Raw genomic sequence first — 24,138 nt, forward strand, 5'->3', positions numbered from 1 at the left:
AGAATCAAAAAAATTTAAAAGCAAGATTGAATGATAAAGGAAGTGGAAGTAGCAGTAGCTGACCCTTTCAAGACATATGGACCGAGATGTACGGGATTGTCGACAGATACAACAGATCATTGTGCATACTGTGTAATGAGATGGTAGTAAGCAGAACGTGGAATGTAAAGAGACATTTTGAAACTAATCATTGTCAGCTCTTGAAAAAAAGTATTGATGAAAGGAAGGAATACATTTCTAGGCAGCTACACCTCTATAAAAGTCAATCAAATTCAATCATTAAATTTGTAAGATGCTCTACAAATTTAACATCAGCAAGTTACTGTATTGCTCACTCCATAGCTCAGCATGGAAAAGCCCTCAGTGACGGAGAATTTATTAAGGAAACATTTCTAAGATGTGCACCAGCTCTATTTCACGATATGAAAAATAAAGATGATATTATTAAAAGAATTTCTGAGTTACCACTCAGTAGAAATACTATCAAAGACAGAATAATAGATCTTAACAAAAACATACAACATCAATTAAAAAAAGACTTAAATAGTTGTAAATATTTTTCGATTTCTCTTGATGAAACTACTGATCTCACATCAAATGCTCGGTTGGCCATTATTGCTAGATATTCTAATGGTCTCACAATGAGAGAAGAGTTGATAAAGTTAGAATCAGTGCCAATAAGTACATCAGGAAACGAAATATGTAAGGTTGTTATAAAAACATTCAGTGACCTAAACATTGATATCTCTAAAATTGTGTCAGTCAAGACAGATGGGGCACCAAATATGGTGGGAAAAAATGTGGGATTCCTAAAATTGTTTATGGAAGCTATTAGACATCCACTGGTACCTTTTCATTGCATTATCCATCAGGAGGTGTTGTGTACCAAATCGGGATTCTCAGAATTGAATGATTTAATGTCAGTTATAACAAAAGTTGTGAATTTTATAGCTTCTTGACCCCTTCACAAGCGAGAATTTTCTGCACTTTTATAGGAAGTTGATTCAACCTACAGTGGACTACTGATGTTCAATAATGTGAGATGGCTGAGTCGAGATAAGGTACATGAGTGATTTGTGGAGTGCTTTGAAGAAATTACGGTATTTATTGAGAAGAAGGATCTGGCAAACTTTCCTCAGATCAATGATCAGAAGTGGGTCAGCAATTTGATGTTTTTTACAGATCTCTCTGTTCATATGAATGAACTGAACTTAAAATTACAAGGTTTTGGCAAAAGTATTGACGTTATGTTTGGATACATCAAATCTTTTGAAAGTAAACTTAAAATTTTCAAGCGAGATATTGAAACTAAAACTTATAAGTATTTTCCTCGGATAAAAAAGTATTTCGAGAAGGCCACTACAACGAGTGTAATGTGTTGGGGTCCAGCCCCAGTAGGTCCAGGGGTTCCCAAAGGCGAAGACTGAAGGAATGACACGGGGACAGCGTTCAGTTGATCAGCATAGCCAGGTTCTCTTTCCAGATTCTCTAGCCAGGTTCTCCCGCCAGGTTCTCTCTCTATTCTCCTGTTACATCTATATTTATACCATTTGATTTTAATCCTATTCATTCTATTCCAAAGGTTAGGGCGTTTGTTATCTCCATTCCAAGGTCACTACTCTACTGTTCTGTTAAGCTACAAGGAAGTAACTGAAGGAGATTATCCTAAGTAAAGATTATGTAGCTTAAGTGTGATTGTTTGTAGTTAAGGTGATTAACTACCCGCCTGGCACTTAGTTAAGGAGTTTTACTGATTTATTCCCTTCCTTAGTCCTGTTAATCCCTAACTCCAGGGAAAAATCCCCACCTGGGGAAACAACCTTTCTTGGAGACGTGACCCTGGTTAAAACACATAGCGCTAAGAAGGGGAGCAAACATAGTAAGAACAGTATGCCATATACGCCAGGTCCCTTGAAACATATGCTGTGCAGAGGTTTCTTCCCTGCAGCGACTGTGTCAAGCAGCAAGGATGGACCGGCTTCCGGGAGTAATGGAGTCCATACTTATGTACCAGAATATAGTAAACTTGTTATTTGAACAGTTCAGCGAAAGATTCAATCAATTTAGAAGCCTAGAACAGACCATTAAAATAATTAAATATCCGGAATTAGTTGTTTACAGTACTTTGGAATTAAAGGATTTCCAATGGATGCAAATTGACGATTTAGAGATGCAACTTGCAGATTTTCAAGGTAGCATTTGGACTCATGTGTTTGTCAACTTAAGGTCAAAACCTGAAAATCTGGAACGAAATCGTTTGAATAATGAAGAGTACAACTATGAACAAGAAATTTTGAGTGCTTGGAACAGAGTACCTGACACTTTTAGCAACATAAAAAATCTAGCGATGGCTTTGCTAACAATTTTTTCATCAACATATTTTTGTGAGACTTTGTTCTCAGCATTAAATAATATTAAAACAAACAAAAGAGCCGAAACCGGTTTGGCTCAGTGGATAGAGCGTCGGCCTGAGGACTGAGGGGTCCCAGGTTCGATTCCGGTCAGGGGCATGTACCTGGGTTTCAGGCACATCCCCAGTGGGAGATGTGCAGGAGGCAGCTGATCGATGTTTCTCTCTCATCGATGTTTCTAACTCTCTATCTCTCTCCCTTCCTCTCTGTAAAAAATCAATAAAATATATATATTAAAAAACGAACAAAAGAAACCGGCTAACAGATGAAGTTAGTGGCGCTTGCTTGGCCTTGAACTGCACCAGGTATGAGCCTGCAATCGAAGAATTAGCAGACAAACTTCAGCACCAAAAAAGTCACTAATTTCTAGTTTTCATAACATTTGATTATCATTGTTTTTATTATTATTTTTTCCTAAATGTACATTGTTTTTCTGTTTTTGTTCATTTTATACATATTTTTGGTTGATTCTTCTTTGTTAAATGGCATTTAAATATATAAAATAAATATCAAAAATATAAATCTTTTTTTTACTATGGTTGCAAATATCAAAAAAAAAGAAATTATGAATATTTCTGTATGTGACACGGCACCAGAGTTAAGTTAGGGTTTTTCAAAATTTTGACACGCCGAGCTAAAAAGGTTCGCCATCACTGCTATAGGAGTATCTACAATAATAAAAGCGTAATATGCTAATTAGACCAGATGTCCTTCTGGATGTACGACCTTCTGGACAAAACCGCGGTGGCGGGGGCCAAGGCAGAAAAGCCACAGAGGCGGCAGAGGCCCCCAGCCGCTGTGGCAGGTGGGGGCTGAGCCCCATGCACGAATTTCATGCATCGGGCCTTATTTAGTACTTAAATAAGATTCTAAAACAAGCAAAACAAATCCCTGGCATTACAAGTCAGAGCAGTACAATGAGGGAGGTAACAGCTGAAAGGGGACAGGCTGGGCTTCCAGAGTGTCCCCTTGATCGGTTGGTTCCACAAGTTGTTCACTTTGTGCAAATGCATTAACTGTATAATAATGTCTGTCTTTTTCAGTTTGTTAAACTCCCAAAACAATTTTTAGAAAGAACAAAAAAAAAGGGGGGGGAGGAAAGAAGGTAGGGGGAAATATAAGTGAGCTCAGGTTCAATGGTCTAATGCTGATAAATCTGGAAATCACAGCAGAAGCCTTAATTATTTATAAGAACTAAAACAAATATTGTCATTACACGTTACATTTATGGCCTGTCCACACTTATGACTTCTGATAGCCCTGAGCATAGAAAGGGTTCACACTCTGACTTCTATGTAGTTTGAGTGATCAGAGCTGCACACTCAATACACATCTGTTTCCTTTAAAATGTGCTTGTCCTGGACCAGTGCCACATAAATCTGATGTTTTCTTCTGGACTACTAAAAGATTAAAGCCTGCCATGACGCAGCAAACACATGAGCTGTTGTATATATTAAAAACAGAGCTCCGTTTAGGATTCCCCCTCGCTTATCACATGTACTGGGTATTAAAATTAAAAGCAGCACTTCAAGGAGAGGAGGAACTAGAAAGATAAATGTAACAAATAATAATAATAAAAAATGTAACAAATAATAATAATATAGTAACTGCTAGAATGTTACTATAAAGGGCAGTCACCGTCCTCTTTAATTAGCAACAATAGGAAGCAAAATACCTTTTTTTAAATATATTTTTGATTTCAGAGAGGAAGGGAGAGGGAGAGAGAGACAGAAACATCAATGATGAGAGAGAATCATCTATCGGCTGCCTCCTGCACATCCCCCACTGGGGATCAAGCCCGCAACCCAGGCACATGCTCCCGACCGGAATCAAACCCGAGACCCCCCAGTCCGCAGGCTGACGCCCTATCCACCTAGTCAAGCCAGCTAGGGCAGCAAAATACCTTTTTAATCTTGCTACTGACACGAGAAATTATACTGGATCCAATGTCAACTACTAGAAATTTCTGAAAAAAATCAGATCTCCACAAAAATCTTACAATTGAAATTTAAAATGTCTCCATCCCCTATAATTTTTCACTAATCTGATATATAGGTTCCTTTGTAGGAAGGCCCAGTTTTAATAGTCTATAGAATTCAACACTCCCTAATTGATGAATTCAAAGGGACCCTAATCAAAATGCCAACAATAATTTTCCTCGAAAATAATAAAGGACTTCAGAGCACAAGTAAAAATGTAATCAGTTGTGACTAGAGTAGCTATGAAAAATCCTAAAAATGAAACGTGATGACAAAGAATCCACCTGAATATTAGGATCTATAAAAACACAACAAAATAGGATGGCACCGATGCCAGACAAAACAATCAATGGGAACAATAGTATAATAGACTCCAGAATGTGATGGGATTTAGACATAGCACTTAAATCAGTGGACAGAAGATAGATGATTTAATAAATTATGTTAAAACAACCGGTTAGACTTTTGCTTTTACAAAAAAAAAAAGCCTCCTTAACATCCCCTGGACTTTTCCATTTTCTTATTAATATGGAAATTTACAACACATACTTTACACTAAAATTTATTACGAATAGATCAAAACACTATAAAGTCAAAGGCAATTTAAGAGGGCTAAGCAGCTAACTAAATGTGTGAAACCAACTGTGTGGGAATTACAGGGAACTAGAAAACATCTGTGCTTTCCCAACTTTTTTTTTTTTTTAATTAATACCAAATCTCGCTGGGGCAAGCCAACACAGCAGATGTCTGCAGGAGGAAATCAGGTGGGAGTTCTAGTTGACCTGCAGGCTGAGAGGAGTCACATCTTAGCACACCTGGGAAGTATTGATGACATACCACGTGGGAAGTACTGAATTAGCGAGCTCAGGCCCTGTTTACAAGAGCAGTGGCACTTCAAGTCTGTTTCTTTATGGCAATGCATGACAATGTTGTTAAACCTGACGTTTTTCAAGAGAAGATAGAAGTCTAGATTGTTATGTAAAAAACATGGGCAGCTACACGTTTTTAGAAAACTGTAAGGGGCTGCACAAAGCCCATCTGTTGGCCAGATCTAGCCCACAGACCACCAGCTTACAAATTCTGATTTAAGTGCAAAAAATGAAACCATTCAAGCGCTGCAGAGAACACATGACATTATTTTCATAGTTTTGGAGTAAGAAAGATCTAAGCGCAATCAAAACCAGAGTGCATAAAGAACAAGGCATTAACTACATAAAAATGTAAAACTTATGTGTAACTGAACGTTAGGAACAAGCCTAAAGACAGAGGACAGCAGTCTCCCCCGAGGCTCTCTGCAGCGTGGAGTGCTGCAGCCTGGTCTCCAGCCTTCTCTGGGGGGGGGGGGGGGGGGGGGGTGCCCGGCTTAACAACAGTGCCAGAAACACCTGGACAGAGAGTTGTTTAAATGAACAGAAAGGGGGAGGAAGCAGGAAAGGATCCAGGATGGACAGGCAACGTCATCTATTACTCAGTAAATATTAAGTTTGAGTTTACATGTCTCATACTTTAACATCTTTTTGAATATTTACTAGAATATAAAAAACACTGATCAATGATATTAAGAATTTTTCCTGGCTATCAAATGAGTTATTCTTTTTTTAAAATATATATTTATTGATTTCAGAAAGGAAGGGAGAGGGAGAGAGAGATAGAAACATCAACGGTGAGAGAGAATCATTGATCGGCTGCCTCCTGCACGCCCCCTACTAGGGATCGAGCCCACAACCCAGGCATGGGAATCGAACCATGACCTTCTGGTTCATAGGTCGACGCTCAACCAACCACTGAGCCACGCCGGCAGGGCAGAGTTGTTCTTTTTTTTGTTAATACTTACCTGGGGATATCCAGTTGATTTCAGAGAGAGTAGAGGAGAGAGAAAGAGGGAATGGAGGCATGGGGAAGAAAGGGAGAGAGGGAGGGGAGGAAGAAGAGAGGCAGAGGGAGAATGTGAGAGACATGGATATGAGAAGACAGATGGATTGGTTGACCAGTCTGGGATCAATCCTGAAACCCAGGTACATGCCCTTAATGGGGAATTGAACCCGAGACGCTTCACTGCACTGGCCTATACTCTATAACCACTCAACACGGGCCAGGGCTCGAATGAGTTATTCTTAGTAACTCCTTCAGAAAGTGAACATGCGACCCTCAACCAACACTGGCCATGTAACATATGCAAGAAGGCAGTTAACTGTATGTGCAGAGTTGGAGGAAGAAATGTAAAAGTCAGAAAATGTAACAATGATAGAATGTCCTCCTTCAAGGCTCTCATGATAAGGTGAATTTCATCATGATGTCTGTTCCAGCACATGCCGAGTATGTGCACATTTTACCAAATCAGTGCAATATGGACCAGTGTCTTGAACACTGAATTAGGATGCTGATCTAATGTTAAACATCCACATGTTAAAGAGATGAGTTGAGACTCAGAAAGTACTAGACTTAAAGAAAGTATAGCAAGTTTGACTTTGTGTAGAGAAAACTAAATTTTCACACATTTTCATAAATTGCAAGAAGTGAAAAAGTGCCAATTTATTCTTTCAAAAATAGATTATAAAATTAAATATCATCTTATTTTTGAATCACAGATTTCAGGGTTACCTGTTGCTGCCGCTGTGGACTCTTTCAGTGAATGCCATTGCTGCCAGTCAGTGGGAAGTGGCAAGTCTATTCATCTGAAAGAGAAAGAGCTTGTGAATATCAGTCCATAAGTAAACTCATAGGCACATCTGACCTGTAAGAAATCTTCCTGGAGACAGAATTCAAAGTTCTCATTTGGATTAGAGAATGGTTCTTTACCAACTCCCAAGTTGCATGAATAAATCGGCTAGCATATATCAAAGGAAAAATGCACTTTTAATTTTGAGGCTGCTACTCAAAGCCATTTCAACAAGAAAAAAAAAAAGTGCACAAGTTTATCATGAGAAGGAAGAAAGGAAATATCATTTCCCCAGTGTCTACTATGTGCTAAGCATCGTGTTAAATGCTTTTTAAAAATGACATTTCATGTAAACATTACAATAAACTTGCAAGGTACATACTAATGCCCCATTTTACAGATAAGAAAACTATAACTCAGTTTTAAGTTAAGTTTCCTGAGGTAACAGGTTGTGTCATCATCTTCACTAGAATCAGGAGGAGGAAAGGCAAAGGAGTCGGCAAGAGAAAGGCAGTCAACATTGATCTTTATGTAAGAATTCAACACTTAATAAAATAAGAAAGTGGGCCCCCCCCAGTAAAACCCAATCTTAAGATTTTACTTCCGACTGGTGCAGCCACTATGGAAGACAGTAAGGAGTTTCCTCAAAAAGCTGGAAATGGAACTCCCATTTGACCCTGTGATCCCACTTCTAGGAATATATCCCAAGGAACCAGAAACACCAATCAGAAAGGATATATGCACCCCTATGTTCATAGCAGCACAATTCACCATAGCTAAGATCTGGAAACAGCCTAAGTGCCCATCAGTAGATGAATGGATTAGAAAACTGTGGTACATCTACACGATGGAATACTATGCTGCTGTAAAAAAGAAGGAACTCTTACCATTTGCAACAGCATGGATGGAACTGGAGAGCATTATGCTAAGTGAAATAAGCCAGTCAATGAAGGAAAAATACCACATGATCTCACTCATTCAAGGATAATAAAGACCATTACAAACTTTTGAACAATAATAGATACAGAGGCAGAGCTGCCTCAAACTGATTGTCAAACTGCAGTGGGAAGGCCAGAGAGGGTTGGGGGGCAGAAGGGAGGGGAGTAAGAGATCAACCGAAGGACTTGTATGCATGCATATAAGCATAACTAATGGACATAAGACACTGGGGGGTAAGGGAGGGCAGGGGATTGTCAAGGGCGGGGGGGGGGGGGGGAGAGGACACATATGTAATACCCTTTGTAATACTTATTATAATATTTTTTTTAAAAAGAATAATTAAAAAAAAGATTTTACTTCCACTCAGAAAAGGTACTTAATTAATCCCCAAGGCAATTCTTGAGCAATCTCTCATAAAGTAATGGATATTGTTTGTGGGTGGGGAGGTGGGAGGGGTGTGAGTGAAAGAGAGATAGAGAGAGAGAGACAGAGAGAGAGAGAGAGAATATATAAGGGTGTGAGATGCCAAATGGCCTTCCTACTGTCTTGTGGATCTCTAGAAACAACCTCTCTCTCTATGGTTAACACTATCTACAGCTGTTTCCTTTTCCCTTTCTTGTGTTTGTAAATGTGCTGCACTTCTCCTAACTCGCTTTAAATAGTTTTTATTTTTTCAAGCATCCTTAAGGCAAAGGGTACGTTACTACATTATCTAGAACAGATTTAACAAACTTTTTGATACGAATGGAAACTCTGCATGAAACTTGTAACCATTTTAGCTTGTTTAACAGGCTAGCCGCTACACTGTGGGCTGAAGTTGAAACACTGTCTATAGCACTTCAGCTCCACTCTGACTCCGATAAGGCCTTTCATCTCGCTCTCCATGACATGAAAATTGCTGTCTTGAAGACCACAATGTTTCCATATGAGTAGATATCATGTGTCATTCCTCTCTCCTCCCGCAAAACAATGAAACAGATGCTGCAGATATTCTAATTAAACGCACTCTGGTAGCGATCTAAGTTTTTCAGGGTCAAACGTGTTTTGGAGTCGGTCTCTCCTCCAACCAGCTAGAGTGGCCCTAGGCAAGTTTCCCAAATTCTCCAACCCAAATCTTGACACCACCACTCCATCGCGCCTTAGTCTCTCTCACTTTCCTCCTCTCAACACACTTTAATTTCTCTTTCTCCCCATCTATTTCTATCCTGCTTTTCCTCCTCCCTCCCCTTGCCCCCATCATTTTCTCTTTCCCCTCTAACCCTCTCTCCCCTCCCCACCCCTTGCTGCTCTCTCACTTTCTCTTGGCATGCAGGGCTGGCACACAGTAAGTCAGCGGTTCTCAACCTGTGGGTCACGACCCCTTTGGCGGTCGAACGACCCTTTCACAGGGGTCGCCTAAGACCATCCTGCATATCAGATATTTACATTACGATTCATAACAGTAGCAACATTACAGTTATGAAGTAGCAACGAAAATAAATTTTTTTGATATATTTTATTGATTTTTTACAGAGAGGAAGGGAGACGGATAGAGAGTTAGAAACATCGATCAGCTGCCTCCTGCACACTCCCCACTGGGGATGTGCCCGCAACCAAGGTACATGCCCTTGACCGGAATCGAACCCGGGACCTTTCAGTCCGAAGGCTGATGCTCTATCCACCGAGCCAAACCAGTCAGGGGCTACAACGAAAATAATTTTATGGTTGGGTCACAACATGAGGAACTGTATTTAAAGGGCCAGAAGGTTCAGAACCACTGCAGTAAGTGATCAATAAAATAGGCATCAGTTTTGGCACTAACCTTGCTAACAATGTGAATACTTTTGAAGAGTCTGTGATGGTAGTCCCCCACATGACCCTCCCCTTGAAGATGCCCCACCTGCTTGCAGCCCAACAGCATTCACCCCTAAGCCCGCTGGCAGAGACTGAAAGGGCAGTTTGGGATGTTGATGGCTGCCAAACTGAAGGAGTGGCCCTGGGTCCTCTGTCTGATCATTTACTCACTGAGCCAACAAGTATTCCTGCACATCTACTCAAAGCCAGGAACTGAGAATGAGAGGGAAGGGAACAGACTCTTGCCATCATCTGAGTTTACAAGCTACAGGAGGTCAAAAACAAACAAACAAACATAGTATTTGGATGTTAAATATTAAAAGGTGCTATAGAGGGAAATGAAGAGAAAGTATAGAGTGCCAGAGAAGAAATGAGGTAAGGTGTTGCAATTTTACATAGCGTGGTCAGAGAATGTAACATTTGAGCAAAGTGAAGAGCAAACTGTGATCTATAGTGAAATATGGTCCTAGAACTGGTGATAATGATGTGTCCACGTAGGCTCATCAGTTAGAATCACCTGGAGCCCTAACTGGTTTGGCTCAGTGGATAGAGCGTCGGCCTGCGGACTAAAGGTCCCAGGTTCGATTCCGGTCAAGGGCATGTACCTTGGTTGCAGGTGGGAGGTGTGCAGGGAGGCAGCTGATCGGTGTTTCTCTCATCGATGTTTCTAACTTTCTATCCCTCTCCCTTCCTCTCTGTAAAAAAAATCAATAAAATATACTAAAAAAAAAAAAAAAAAAAAGAATCACCTGGGAATCTTTTTAAAATCCTGACTTCTGGGCCTCATCCTCCGGAAATTCTGTTTCTTTGTTACTAATGTTGTGGCCTCACCTCATAATAAAGAAACAGAATTTCCGGAGGATGAGGCCCAGAAGTCAGGATTTTAAAAAGATTCCCAGGTGATTCTAATGTGCAGCCAAGGTTGAGAACCACTGCTCTAGTGGAAGATGCTGATTATGGGGAAGCTGTGCATGTGTGGGGCAGGGAGAGCTATGGGAAATCTCTGTGCCTTTGGCTCAAATTTGCTGTGAACCTCAAAGTTCTCCAAAACAGCGTATTTTTAAAAAATGGTTCTAGACCAGGGACGGGCAAACTTTTTGACTCGAGGGCCACAATGGGTTCTTAAACTGGACCGGAGGGCCCGAACAAAAGCATGGATGGAGTGTTTGTGTGAACTAATATAAATTCAAAGTAAACATCATTACATAAAAGGGTACGGTCTTTTTTTTTTTTTTAGTTTTTTAGTTTTATTCATTTCAAGCGGGCTGGATCTGCGGGCCGTAGTTTGCCCACGGCTGTTCTAGACTGACTAACCTAAGACTGACTGAAGAATTCAGCCCAACCCGTGGGCACCATTACTGACTTGTTGGGAGGTGGGTGGAGACGTATTTTCTGAGAGATCTGGCCCCTGGGCACAGCTTTGCTGGAAGGCACAGTCCTTTCCACAGAGGCAGAGGCGAGGAGGCGGAATCACCAGATTATCCACTATCTGGTTTATGGCTCACAGTCAGACCCAAGTCAGCTGAAAGCCTGTTCAGGGGCTGATGCCTGACTGCACAGTTGCATGGAGTAGCCATGCAAGCCAGCCATCAGGTCGGGTTAGCATCGAGGCCTGCTGTGGTCAGGAAAGTATTATCCTAAACCACAGCTAAGAAAGGAAATTAGTATATGCTTCCCTTTAGCAATTCTTCAAAAAACTTTCTTAAAAATATAGTCACATCCTGGCTGGGTGGCTCAGTTAGTTGGAGTGTCATCCCATGAACCGAAAGGCTGTGAGTTCAATTCCCAGTCAGGGCACATACCTAGGATGCCGGTTCCACTCCCGGTTGGGGCGCATGTAGGAGGTAGCCAATCAATGTTTCTTTCTCATTAATGCTTTTCTCCCTCCCTTCCCCCTGCCCTCCCCCTCCTTCTCTCTTACTCTCACCAATGAACATATATCCTTTGGTGAGAATTATATATATACTAGAGGCCTGGTGCACGAAATTCGGGCATGGGGGGAAGTGGTCCCCTCAGCCCAGCCTGCACCCTCTCCAATCCAGGATTCCTCAGGGAATGTCCGAGTGCCGGTTTAGGCCCAATCCCGGGGATCGGGCCTAAACTGGCAGTCAGACATTCCTCTCACAATCCTGGACCACTCCTAATTGCTCGCTCACCTGCCTGCAGGCTGATCGCCCCTCACTGTCTCTGCATGCTGGCTTGATCGCCCCTAACTGCTTCCCCTGCCGGCCTGGTTGCCCCTAACTGCCCCCCCCCTGCTGGCCTGGTCACCCCCAACTGCCCCCCTCTGCCAGCCTGGTCACCCCTCACTGCCCTCCCTGCCAGCCTAATCATCCCCAACTGCCCCCCCCTTGCTGGCCTGGTCGCCCCCAACTGCACCCCCCTGCCAACCTGGTCGCCCCTAACTGGCGCCCCCCGGCTGGCCTGGTTGCCCCCAACTGCCCCCCCCCCCCCCCCGCCTGCCTGGTCGCCCCACGCAGCCTGCTGTTCAGTTGTTTGGTCGTCCCTCACTAACCCCCCTACCAGCCTGGTCGTAGGCAGCCATCTTGTGAGGGTGTGAGGATTAATTCGCATATTACCTCTTTATTATATAGGATTCAGATATCTACAAGGTATGTGCCAATAAAATATTGTTTAAATAAGAAGAAAACTGGTAACCTAATACATACCAACACAGAAATGGCTAAATCCATTAGATCACAGCACAACATGCAATGTAACATCAAAAGAATAAGTTTATCCAAATAAGATGCTGAACAAAATGCATAATGTGAAAACAAAAACATGATGTGAGCTTAAAAAGAAAATGCTTCATGTTTATGTTTACAGTAACACACACTCCCACACAAGTGTGCGTGCACATATACCAAACTGCTAGCAGTAGCTTTCTGAAAAAGGGCACCTTCATCACCTTTTATTATTATGCAATGAATCACTTACTACCTTTGTAAACATTTTTTTTCTCTAAACATGGGGGTTGGAGGGGAAATGTACTGGTCTATAAATACTGAAATCAAAAGATACATTTTTATATTATTTTCACTAAATTATAAAGAAAAATGGAATAATAAATGGGGGGTGTTTTAAAATACTCCCACTAAAAAGAACAGGGAAGATACCAACATGGCTCTTATTTTATTATTTATTATTTTTTAAAAATATGTTTTTATTGATTTTTAGAGAGAGAGGAAGAGAGATGGAGAGAAACATCAACTGGCTGCCTCCTGCCCGCCCCCAATCTCTCTACTGGGGCTTAAGCCAGCAACCTGGGCATATGCCCCAATGGGGAATCAAACCAGCAACCTCTAGGTGCATGGGATGACACTCAACCAACTGAGCCACACTGGCCAGGGCAACATGGCTCTATTTTAAAACGGGGCAGTACTGTGTAGCAGAAGAAACTAGGCTCAAGTGAGACAGGTGATCACTTTGGGCAAACTAAGCCCTATCAGTCTCAGTGCTCCCCTCTGTAAAATAGAAAATGGCCTCTTTTTCAGGTACTGAGACGAGTGAATTATATAATCTAGCTAAAATGCCTAGCATGCTGACACATCTAGATATTCCATACATAGCAGCTCTTGTTATTTCAGTCAGCACTGTCTACATTCAATTTTATGTATGTGACACAGACTATTATGTCTCATTTAGAAATGTACCTCACCAGGTACATTTAAGTGACCCTTCTATGGTCCTTCAAGTCTCTTGCAAAACAAATTTATTCAGAAATAATGCTATATATCTCAAACTGCTCTTCTCTCCAAAATAGCAGGTAAAACAGGTCAAGTAAAAGAAAAAAATTTAGTATTATAGACATTCTCACACCATACACACATATAATTACAAGGAAAGAAAAAAGGGCTGCCCTAGCTGGTTTGGCTCAGTGGATAGAGCATCAGCCTGCGGACTGAATGGTTCCGGGTTCAATTCCGGTCAGAGCACATGCTTGGGTTGTGGGCTTGATCCCCAGTGAGGGGTGTGCAGGAAGCAGCCGATCGATGATTTTCTGTCATCACTAATGATTCTATCTCTCTCTCCCTTCCTCTCTGAAATCAATAAAAATATGTATTTTTTTAAAAAAGGGCCTTGGTCAGTTGCCAGTTCAATTCTGGGTCAGGGCACATGCCCGGGTTGAGGGTTCGATTCCTGGTTGGTGCGTGCGGGATCAATGTTTCGCTCTCACATCGATATCTCTCACTCTTTCTCTCTCTCCCTCTCCCTTTCTTTCTCTCTCTCTCTCTCTCTCTCTCTCAAATCAATATAATCATATGTTTAAAAAAGGAAAGAAAAAAGGGAAGGAATACAAAATATGGCTCAGGATATTTGAAATATTCTGTTCTAGGTCATTAAGTGCTTCTAAAACCTAGCACATTCCAGGGGACCTCCTCTCAGGAGCTTTTTGTTTTTGTTTTTGTTTTTATGACAGGCTAGTTCAAAGGCCTTGTTTTGCAACCCGCTAGCTATATGACCTCAAGGACATACTGTTCTTCTCTAAGGTCTCAGCTTCCTCATCAGTAATACGGGGATTCATGGGGTTGCTACAGGATTAAATGTTTGCAGTACTTTTATCATCATGCTCAGCTCATGGTAAGCACTCGATAAATGGTAGCAGTTGCTCTGGTTACTTTTCTGCCAACCAAACCACATGCTATGGAGAATTCATACATTAGAGAGGCTCTTCAACTGGACAAACAGCTATGCAGGTCTCCAAGCCCCATGACTCTGACCCAGTTTCCATAGGAGACTCTGAGGAAAGGAATTCAGTCTGGAGGCCCCACACATACCCCCCAGGAACAACAGTTTCTTCCTAATGGACAATGTGTCAGTGGTGAGTCATAGGTCACACATGTTTTCATCTGAATTCTCCAGAATTCTACCCCAAGGAGATCATAATCTCCCAGGGGCTCCAAACTGACAGATCGCCTCCAGGTCCTTTAGCTCCAATGCCATATGGAGCCCACAAGCTTAGAAATCCATCATGGAACACAATTTCCCCAACTATCTCTTCTCCACTTCAAATATTTGTTCAAGGGGGCTCTGGCACTACCCCAAACCCAAGTACACACCCCACATCCTGTTAACTCCCTCTCATCATTCGGGTCTCAGCTCAACGATACGTTCTCAAAGAGGCCTTCCCTGATTATAACAGCTAACACTGCACAGCTGTGCCCTCAACCACACCCTCTAACCAACCCCCTCTATTCCATTAGACTCTATGCAGGTTAGGAATGTATCTCACTGCAAATAACAGTTGCTTAATTAATAGACGTTTATATTTCTCCTATAATGAGTCTAGAAGATGGGAGCTACTGGTATAGGTGTAGCTGTCCAATGAGGCCATCAGCAGCTCTGTCTCCTGCTCTGCCATTTTCAGCATGCTCTTTACGCCTGTCACCTCATGGCACAAAAAAGTTGCTGCCCTAACCCAACATCTTATCTACATTTCAGGCAAGAAGAAAATGAGAGATGTGGTGGCTCTGCGTCCTTTTGTAAAAAAAAAAAAAAAAAAAAAAGGAATATCTTTCCCCCAAACTTTGGCTTTCAAAAAAAGAACTAGGGCACATGGCCTCAAGCTGGCTGCAGGGGAAACAGAAAATCAGAACACAAATTGTGTCCTCACTGAGAACACACATGATCTGTCACCTGAGGCTGAGTACAATGTAGTCCCCCACAAAATTAAGGTTCCCTTAGCAACAACAAATGGGAGTGGGCATTTTCCTAAATATCAGTGTTGACCACACGTCTTCCTACAGTACTTAACACTCTCTGAAATTAACAGACACTAAATAAATAGGCAGATATTAATTGCTTATATTGCCTCAGCGGAATGCAAACCTCATGTCTAACTTTACATATATACACACCCAGAGTCTATATTTTAAAATAATTGGCTGTCAACTCTCTCACAGCAGGCAGGTATCATAGACACTGAAGTACAGTGAGAATAGTCTAGGTTATGTTTTAGGGGCAAAATAACCCCAAAATCACAGTGGCTTGACAGAACAAAGATTTACTTCATGCTCGTTCTTTATGTCTATTGCATGTTGGTGTGTTGGAGTAGAGAGGAGGGTAGGAGCTTTTCTCCACTTGGAGAAACCCAAGCTGTTGGAAGCGCCATTATCTCAAAATGTAGCTTCAGGGTTTACTGTAACAAGAGACAGTTGGAGGGTCTTAGATGCCTCAGCCCAGGAATACACATTACTCCCACAGACAGTCTACTGGACAGAATCAGTCACATAATTCTGTGTAACCATAAGAAGGTAGAGAAACATGGGCGAGCACATGAATATTAGAAGTTAAATGTTGCTGTTTCATTCCCCGTGGGCTGGTAAAATATCTTATGATGCATGAGCCCCATTTTAGAAGTTAGACCCACTAAGGAAGTTTCTTGGAACAAACTCAAAGTTAGGGATACTCAGTAAATCAATTATTTCAACTTATAAGGCAACACTTATCATTTAAAAACACATTTTTTTGTCCTTCAGGAGTAACAATCCTATATAATAAAAGGCTAATATGCAAAGAGAACGAATGGCGGAACAACCAAACCACCGAACCGGTCGCTATGATGTGCGCTGACCACCAGGGGCATGCACGGAGCATGGCAGGTGTCGGCTGTGGCGGGGTGGTGGAGCAGGTGAGTGGGGGCACCAGACCAAGGTGGGGCACTGGTTGCTGTCATTGAGGCGAGCCTCTGGTGGTTACTGAAAATTCCTTGTTCCTGCACAAGGTGGTCCTGCCCAGCGCTCGCACCTGCTGCTGGCGCTGGCCCTGCTTGCACCTGCAGCCGGCACCGGAGCTCGCACCAACAGCGGCTGCTGGTCCCATCAGCACATGGGAGCAGCAGTGGTGGGAGCGGGGCTGCCGGCAGACAGGGGATGGGGGGCCACAGTGGGAGGGGCTGTGCAGGGGCACAGAGGATGGGCCAGACCCACCCCTGTGCCCACCGCAGCCTCATGCCCCACAGTTCCTTTCAAGATGTATGAATTCGTGCATTGGGCCCCTAGTCCTATATAATAAAAGCATAGTATGCAAACTGTCCCATCAACTGGGAGTTCTTCTGGGAGTTCAACCAGGGGGCGGGCTGGCTGGGGGAAGGGAGGGAGTACCCGGCCAGCAGCCGGCAGCCGCTAGGGACCCTGCCAGTGCACGAATTTCATACACTGGGCCTCTAGTAAGAAATATTTGATGCTGGAGTCCATTCATTGTCTTTAGACAGAGACCCCCAAAAGCTAGTAACCTTTGAAGTCCTAGCAAAGGTCAGAACTGTGCACCACCCAGTTAATCTAGGAACCACCCAGTTCATTTAGGTAATAATAGTTGAAGCATCATCCCCACCTTAGTTCACTTAATTTCTTAGATACTTATGTAGATCCTTGTTGATTATTGTTAATCAGATACTTTGCCTATTCCTGGAAATTGTCTGCTGATCTGTGTGTCATTGAACCCCCCTTACCCTAAGGACTACTCCAGATCAATAAAAGATTGGAGCAGCCTGAGCATGGGTGGAAGTCCTTCAGGACTTGCCCGCCCGGTCCCCCAATATTGCAAAATTATCTTGTGTCTTTTTCTCTCATTTGTTGTGCGGCTCCTCTTTCAGATACTGAACCCTACTCCACGCAGAACGTGGAGGGAGTGTTACTCGACAATTTATGTAGCACTTAAGCTCTGTTCCACGTACTTGCCAATCTTAGTGCCTTTAATCTACCCAACTACCCAATAAGGGACTTACTACTACATTGTTAACCCCATTTTATAATGAGAGCCAATCCTCCTTGGACCTATGGCATTTCTGCACACTGTACAGGCAGAAGCACCAAATGCCATTGTTCCATACAACCTTTAAGGATGCTTGTATAGAGAATAGACTCGGAAAACAGAGACGGTGCCTTCCTCTAGCAAAGGGCAGCATGCTGACTGTCCAGTATCTTCAAGATAACGTGTCCCTCTGGAGTAATGAGCATGCATGCTTACTGCCCATTATAAAAGATTAGGATTCCCTAAACTCAGGATTCCTCTCCCGTAATGCAACCCACTGTCTTTGCAGGTGTCACCTGGCTCTCTCCACATCTCCCTTTGGGACCTGGGGCTTAGGGAACCAGTGTAAGAAAATGTTGATACTCTGGCTACAGCTATTATTAGTAACTAGAGGCCCAGTGCATGAAATGCATGCATGGGTAGGGTCCCTAGTGGCTGCTGGCTGCCACCGGGGCCTTCCTTCATTCCATGTCCCACCCTGGTGGTCAGCACACGTAATAGTGAGTGATCGAACTCCCCAGGGGACACTTTGCATATTAGGCTTTTATCCTATATAATAAAAGGCTAATATGCAAATTGACCAAACAGCAAAATGACCAGGTCATTATGATGTGCACTGACCACCAGGAGGCAGATGCTCAATGCTGGAGCTGCCCTCTGGTGGTCAGTGCGATCCCACAGGGGGAGTGCCACTCAGCCAGAAGCCGGGCTCATGGCTGGCGAGCACAGTGGCAGTGGCAGGAACCTCCCCCGCCTCCACGGCAGCGCTAAGGATGTCCAACTGCTGGCTTAGAATATCCCCCGAGGGCTCCCAGACTAAGAGAGGGCACAGACTGGGCTGAGGGATGCCACCCCCCGAGTGTACGAATTTCGTGCACCAGGTCTCTAGTATATATAGATAAAGTCATTCCCAGGAGTCCATGAGACTGTGGCAGGTTTGTTAGCTTGAAAATAGGGTAAGGTTTCAGAGCGTTAACTTGAAAATAGGGTAAAGTTTCAGAGCCTTCATAGTTAACAAGAAGTTAAGTAATTTGCCTAAGGTCTAACAGCTAGTGAGTGTCCTATCCAAGATTCAAGCCCAAGCTGTCAGGCTCAGAAACCATACTTTTAAATTCTCTGCTACACTTCAGTAGTCCTCAAAGTGTAGTTCCAAACCTGGCAGCATCACCACCACCTGTGAACATGTTACAAATGCAAATTCCTGGGCATTACCACAGACTACTGAATCAGAAACTTGGGGGAGAGGAGCAGAGACATCTCTGTTTTAACAAGGCTTTCAAGAGATTCTGATGCTTACATTCTCTATATGTTCACTGAATCTACAAGATGGAAGGAAATGGTATGGGTATATCCTGGACTGTGAACTGACTTTTCATAACTTGAGTAACAAATTTCAAGCACTAAGGGAGACCAACAGCTCATAAGCCCTTGCATTTCATTTTTAGGAAGGTAAGGATCTTCATCTGGTGCAAATAAACACCACATGTCTGTTTAATAGGTCTGCATAATATTTTCCTTTGGAGTCACAAACATATGTCCAGAATGCTAAATGAAAATACCTCCTTTTTCATTCCCATAATTGATCAGAAAGAATTACTTAGCCAAGGAGAAACACTATTTATATTTTATTTAGAGTCAAGCTGTAATTCCTGAAAAACAGGAAACCACATATCAACACAGCCAGCACAGTGTACCACAGCAGAAAGGGCACCAGGCTTTGAGTCATAGTCAAGTCAATTCTTCAACTCAATTTCCTGATTTTCAAATGGAAAATGAACTCCAACTTCAGAATCACAATTAGACTTAAATGATATGTCTTGTGAGCAGTGGTAAACAGCTTTTGTGCTACGTGAATATACACTCTACCTGCTTGGAGTACTGTCTGGCACAAAGAAGATGCCCAGTACTTATGAGGTAACAGGAATAACTATGAGGTATTATATTAATGACTTAACTGATTCCTCTGGGCTCCACTTTTCACAATAATCTCAGTCTTTTAGGAGGAAAAAGTCGCTCTAACAAGAAATCCTTAGTCATGTTTAAAATGGGCCAGATAATTTAAGAAAATCAGCTGATGTCCTTCCCCAGGAGAACACGAGTGGAGGAGTTCTGTCCTAAGGATAAGACAGCAACTGCAATTAGCAGCCCTGATGGCCTTGGGGCCTCATGGCTTCAAGTCTGTAACAAAGTGTCCTGCACATATAAATGGTCAGGAATAAAGGATGTGTCCCTACAAAGCACAACATAGTGCACATTTATTTCTGCCCTGTGGTAGAATTATAGTAATTCAGCAACTATTAAATAAGCTACAACTGTATACAATAGAGAGAAAGACTGCTAAAAAAACCAAAAAAACACAAACAACAAAAAAAAAACCCACTGCCAATTATATCATTTGGGAATAGAAACCATTGTTGAATTTATAATTTAATGAGGGAAATACAGTTTACAATTATTTATTTACAAAGCTTTGTATATTTCTGGTAAATGGAGTTCCTTAATTTATACTGTCTCCAACATACTTTCTCAATCTCCTGAAAAATTAGTTAACGGTCTAGAGTCTTGAAATAGGGAACTTTGGGCTTTTAGCTTTAACAGACATATCTAAGATAAGATAGCAAATAGATTCAAGTTGAAGACCAATTTTCAGTGTAGGGGCTTTAACAGTCAGATGAATAGCCCTGTTATGTTGCCATACCTTATGGGACATCTGCAGGGTATAGTGCTCCCTGTGTATGATCCAAAATATTTACATGTAAATTAGCTTTACCTTTTAAACAGTGAAAGCATAAATCCATCTCAAGATTTGGAACAGTCTTATCTGAGGTTCTGCTTCCCGGCATATGTCGACAGTTTGGCTCAAATAAACTCACAAAAATTCTTAAAAAAAAAAAAAAATTGGAACAGTCAACTAACTTCATAAAGAATTATGCCAATTTCTTTATGAAAGAGCACAAATTACAGAGTTGAGGATGAAACTTCTTTCACTTTGTAAAACATATTAAAAAGAATTTTTACCAGTCTTTTCAACTCTCAAGGCAATATACATTGCTTTGTAGAGCTCAATTAAAAAAAAAAAAAGTAACTTTTAGTTCAACCAACTTGTTACAAAATTCAGTTAAGCCAGATAGGAAACTGGAGAAACAGCCAGTTTGATGAAGTCTACGTACTACTGTCTTGTGACGACAGTGAAACAGTGACTTCTGGTGGCAAAAAAAAAAAAATACATATTGTGCAGCTGTCAGGAGAAAGAAAGCAGTGCTTAAAATCTGCTGGGCTTTCCTCTTGCCATAAATCCTCTGTCTCTGGATGGTTTTTGAATTCTAAGTTAAACACAATATGATTCTTTGACATTGTATTTGTACAGAATTGAAGAATTAAGGCAAGACAAACGCCAAGGACGCTATAGAAATTCAATTGCTACAGTAAGTGACGAAGACACATTAACTCTGATATGTAACCGTTCACTTTCTTCCAGCGGGGGGGGGGGGGGGGGTGGGGGGGGGGGATCCCCAATATCTAAACTCACTTTTGTCAAAGCCTTGGATTCCGCTCTTGAACACCTTTTTGTCTAAAGTGACCGAATCTGTCCCAAATCCTTTCCTTGATTCCCTCTCTCCTAAATTAGTTGAATTCAGAAAGTTTTAAGTACTAGCTATCTACTTTCTTGCTTTCTCTCCTAGTCTCCCTTCATTTTCTTGGGTCATTTATCCCCTAGTTCTCTCTCCATTCCTTTTCCCCATTATTTATCTTCAAATATAATACTCTCCGACACTGGCAAGAGACACTTTTAAATTAAAGCAGGCAAACCATCCAGAATTTTCAACTCTCCTGTGAATTTATTCCCAGAATATCCACTCAAGGAATCCTTTCCACTGCAGACGAAAGGCAAGCTAAGGAAATGCATTAGACAGAGGAAGTAAACATTGAAACAGGGCCATGCCTGGGTAGTCTTAAGCCTCTTAGCAGTACTAGTTAGGCTCTCGGGTCCAAAGGTCTCTTTCTTTTTCGTGCTTTCTATCCCCACTCGGAGTCTGAAACCACCGGGGTCTGGGAGAGCAATCCACCGCCGCCTACCTTCTACCAGCTCTGCAGGACCTTGCTCTGAAATCACCTGGCACCAGCAAAATCCCCATACCCCTCCGGCACCTCCCTCGCCGGACGGTTTAGGCCTCAATTACTGAGTCCCTCTCACTTTGCAGCTGTCCCGGGGAACACAGACTAAGGTCTTCGCCTTCATTTACGGTTTCGCTTATTTAAGGTTGAAAATCCGTCTGGTTCCTGGATGGTATATCCTATCCTCCGTCTCCCACCTCCAACGGGCGCCAACAGGGTTAAAATCACCCCATCCCACCCTCAAAACGCAAAACAAAACATTGGGTCCGCAAGGCCCTCCCTACCGCCCCCTCCGCCCCTGCCCCTCCCCCAGGACACACCTCCACCTCCAAGCCCAGGATCTTCCAGGGACAATTTGCATAACAATATGGGGTGTGGAAACTCCTAGAAGACCCACCGACTAGGAAAGCACCAAGACCCTGCAAGGCCCCTCGCAGCTTCTTTGACTGACATGACGATAAGGGAAAGTACGATTCAGACCACCCTCCAATTCCTCTCCCTTTTAATGCGCCCACCCTAGCGCTCCCGACGTCGCAGGCGACAGTCCCAGGGGATCGCACGCCGGAGAAGATCCGGAGAAATTCATCAGCCCCACGGGCTGCAGGCGCCGCCTCCCTCGTCCGGGGGGCGAGTCGCGGAGACGCCCCCAACTTCTCCCCTCCCTCGCCGCGGGCTGCGGACCACCGACGCGCGCCTCCCCCTCGGCCTCCATCAGCTGAGACTGGAACCGCTCATCTCTCCTAGGCGCCAGGGGGAGGGGTGACAATGCCGGGAAGAGGGGGGGCCTCGGATGGGGGAGAGAAAAGCCCCGCTTTTACGCCCCGAGAAACTTCTGGGACTCTTCTATTACGCAACCCGGGGACCAGGTTCAAACGACCGAACATCTTCCGTGAGACGCGGGGCACTCCGGCAGATGCCCGATGGGGGGAGGTGGGAGGCGGGGAGGAGGATGGGTCTCTTCCTGTGGCCCCCTCCCGGCTTTTTCTAGACGGTACCTGCCGCTGCTTTGCAAGTAAGGGCGGTGCAAGCTCCGCGTCTCCCGAGGTTCCCACCGGAAAAGTGGGAAGGCCAGCGACTTGAGTCAGCGTGCTGGGAAGCCGGCGGCAAGGCGGGGGAGAGCCTGGGCTTCCCAGAAGTCGGCGGCGGCGGTTCGGGGCCAGACTCACACCCAACCCGGGGGCGCGCAGTGCTCCGCTCACCTTCCAGACCTTTCGTTCTTCAGTGTCCGGGTCGTGCGCCCTCGCCGCCTCCGCCCTCCCCTGACCTGTTGCGGTGGGGAAGGGGCGTGGGTGCGAAGAGCGCAGAGCAAGCAGCCCGTCCTTTCTGGGGTCAGCGGCGTCTCGCACGGGACGCGACTCCCCAGCCGCGCGGACTAGGGTGCAGCTGTGCTCGCGATGCACAGGCGACGGCCGAGTGCGCAGGAGTCGCGCGCCCCAGCGCTCCGGGTTCGCAAACTCCGCGCGTCGGTGGCCCGGGAGCGCCCGGGAGGCGAGGCCACGCCCTCCTCGGAGGCCACGCCCCGCTCCTCCCTTCTCCCCTGGAGCCGCGCTGCCCGCTCCGCCCGGCCCACGCCCTCTAGCTGGCGCCAACCAAATGGCGAGGAGCACCACCGCCCTCCCGGGGAGACCCGTGGGAGGATGGAGGGGGGGCAGTGGCTCCGGATGGAGTGCTGCAGTGACAGCACCCGCAGCGTGGGTGACCCTGCCCCGGGCGGGGATGGGGCACAGGAACCCTTCTGCTTTACAGTGAGATTAAGCTCAGGGTCAAGTTCTGACTAAAAGTGTCAAGGAGCCTTTTTGCAATCTGCTATACAATTGAAACAGAATCTGTGCCCTTCGGAGGAGATAATAACTAACATCTGGGGAGCGTTTTACAGCTTCTAAAGGGCTTTTCATACACAGGCTATCTCATCTTCGCAACAACCTTATAACAGATAAATAAAACCAAAGAGCTGAAAATAGGTGTTGTGCCCAAAGTTACCAGCTACGAAGTGGCTTGGGAAACCAGGTCTCTGGAACCCAGCCTCCAGGTTCTTGCTCTTCACCAGCCCAATCCCAGAAAATTCTAGGGGCTTTGGCAAACAGCCCCAAAGAAAGAAAGGAAAGCTAACAGCCTCTAGTTAAGATGCTACGGATCCCTTCTATGAACATACCAAGAAAAGCATCAAGCTGTTTTCTTTGCCTCGTGTCACCTTCCTCCCTGAAAGCGATGCAGAAAGATTACATTAAATGGCCAGATGGGTATTTTCCAATAGCTTAATGCAGTGATTTTCAGCCTTTTTAATCTCATGGCACACATAAACTAATTTTTAAAATTCTGCAGCATATATATATATGTGTGTGTATATATATATATATGTGTGTGTGTGTGTGTATATATATATATATATATATATATAATTCGCCGATCTAACAAAAAATAGGTATAATTTTGATTCATTCATGCC

General features: G+C 43.7%; 1 protein-coding gene across 2 annotated transcripts in view; it reads right to left on the reverse strand.

The window, feature by feature from the left end:
- Positions 1-23,004, reverse strand: part of AFF1 (ALF transcription elongation factor 1) — a 197,898-nt gene extending 174,894 nt beyond the window's left edge. For both annotated transcript variants that reach the window (XM_070393110.1, XM_070393102.1), the window contains exons 1-2: positions 22,892-23,004; positions 6,992-7,065 (exon numbers count right to left, since the gene is read on the reverse strand). In XM_070393110.1, the coding sequence (XP_070249211.1) occupies positions 6,992-7,029 (38 nt within the window). In that variant the 5' untranslated portion in view covers positions 7,030-7,065; positions 22,892-23,004. The remainder of the gene's footprint in view (positions 1-6,991; positions 7,066-22,891) is intronic.
- Between the last annotated feature and the right edge of the window lie 1,134 nt (positions 23,005-24,138).

This window comes from Myotis yumanensis, unplaced genomic scaffold, assembly GCF_028538775.1.
Source record: "Myotis yumanensis isolate MYYU_CA2020_CCGP unplaced genomic scaffold, mMyoYum1.0.hap1 SCAF_1, whole genome shotgun sequence".
Taxonomy (NCBI): domain Eukaryota; kingdom Metazoa; phylum Chordata; class Mammalia; order Chiroptera; family Vespertilionidae; genus Myotis; species Myotis yumanensis.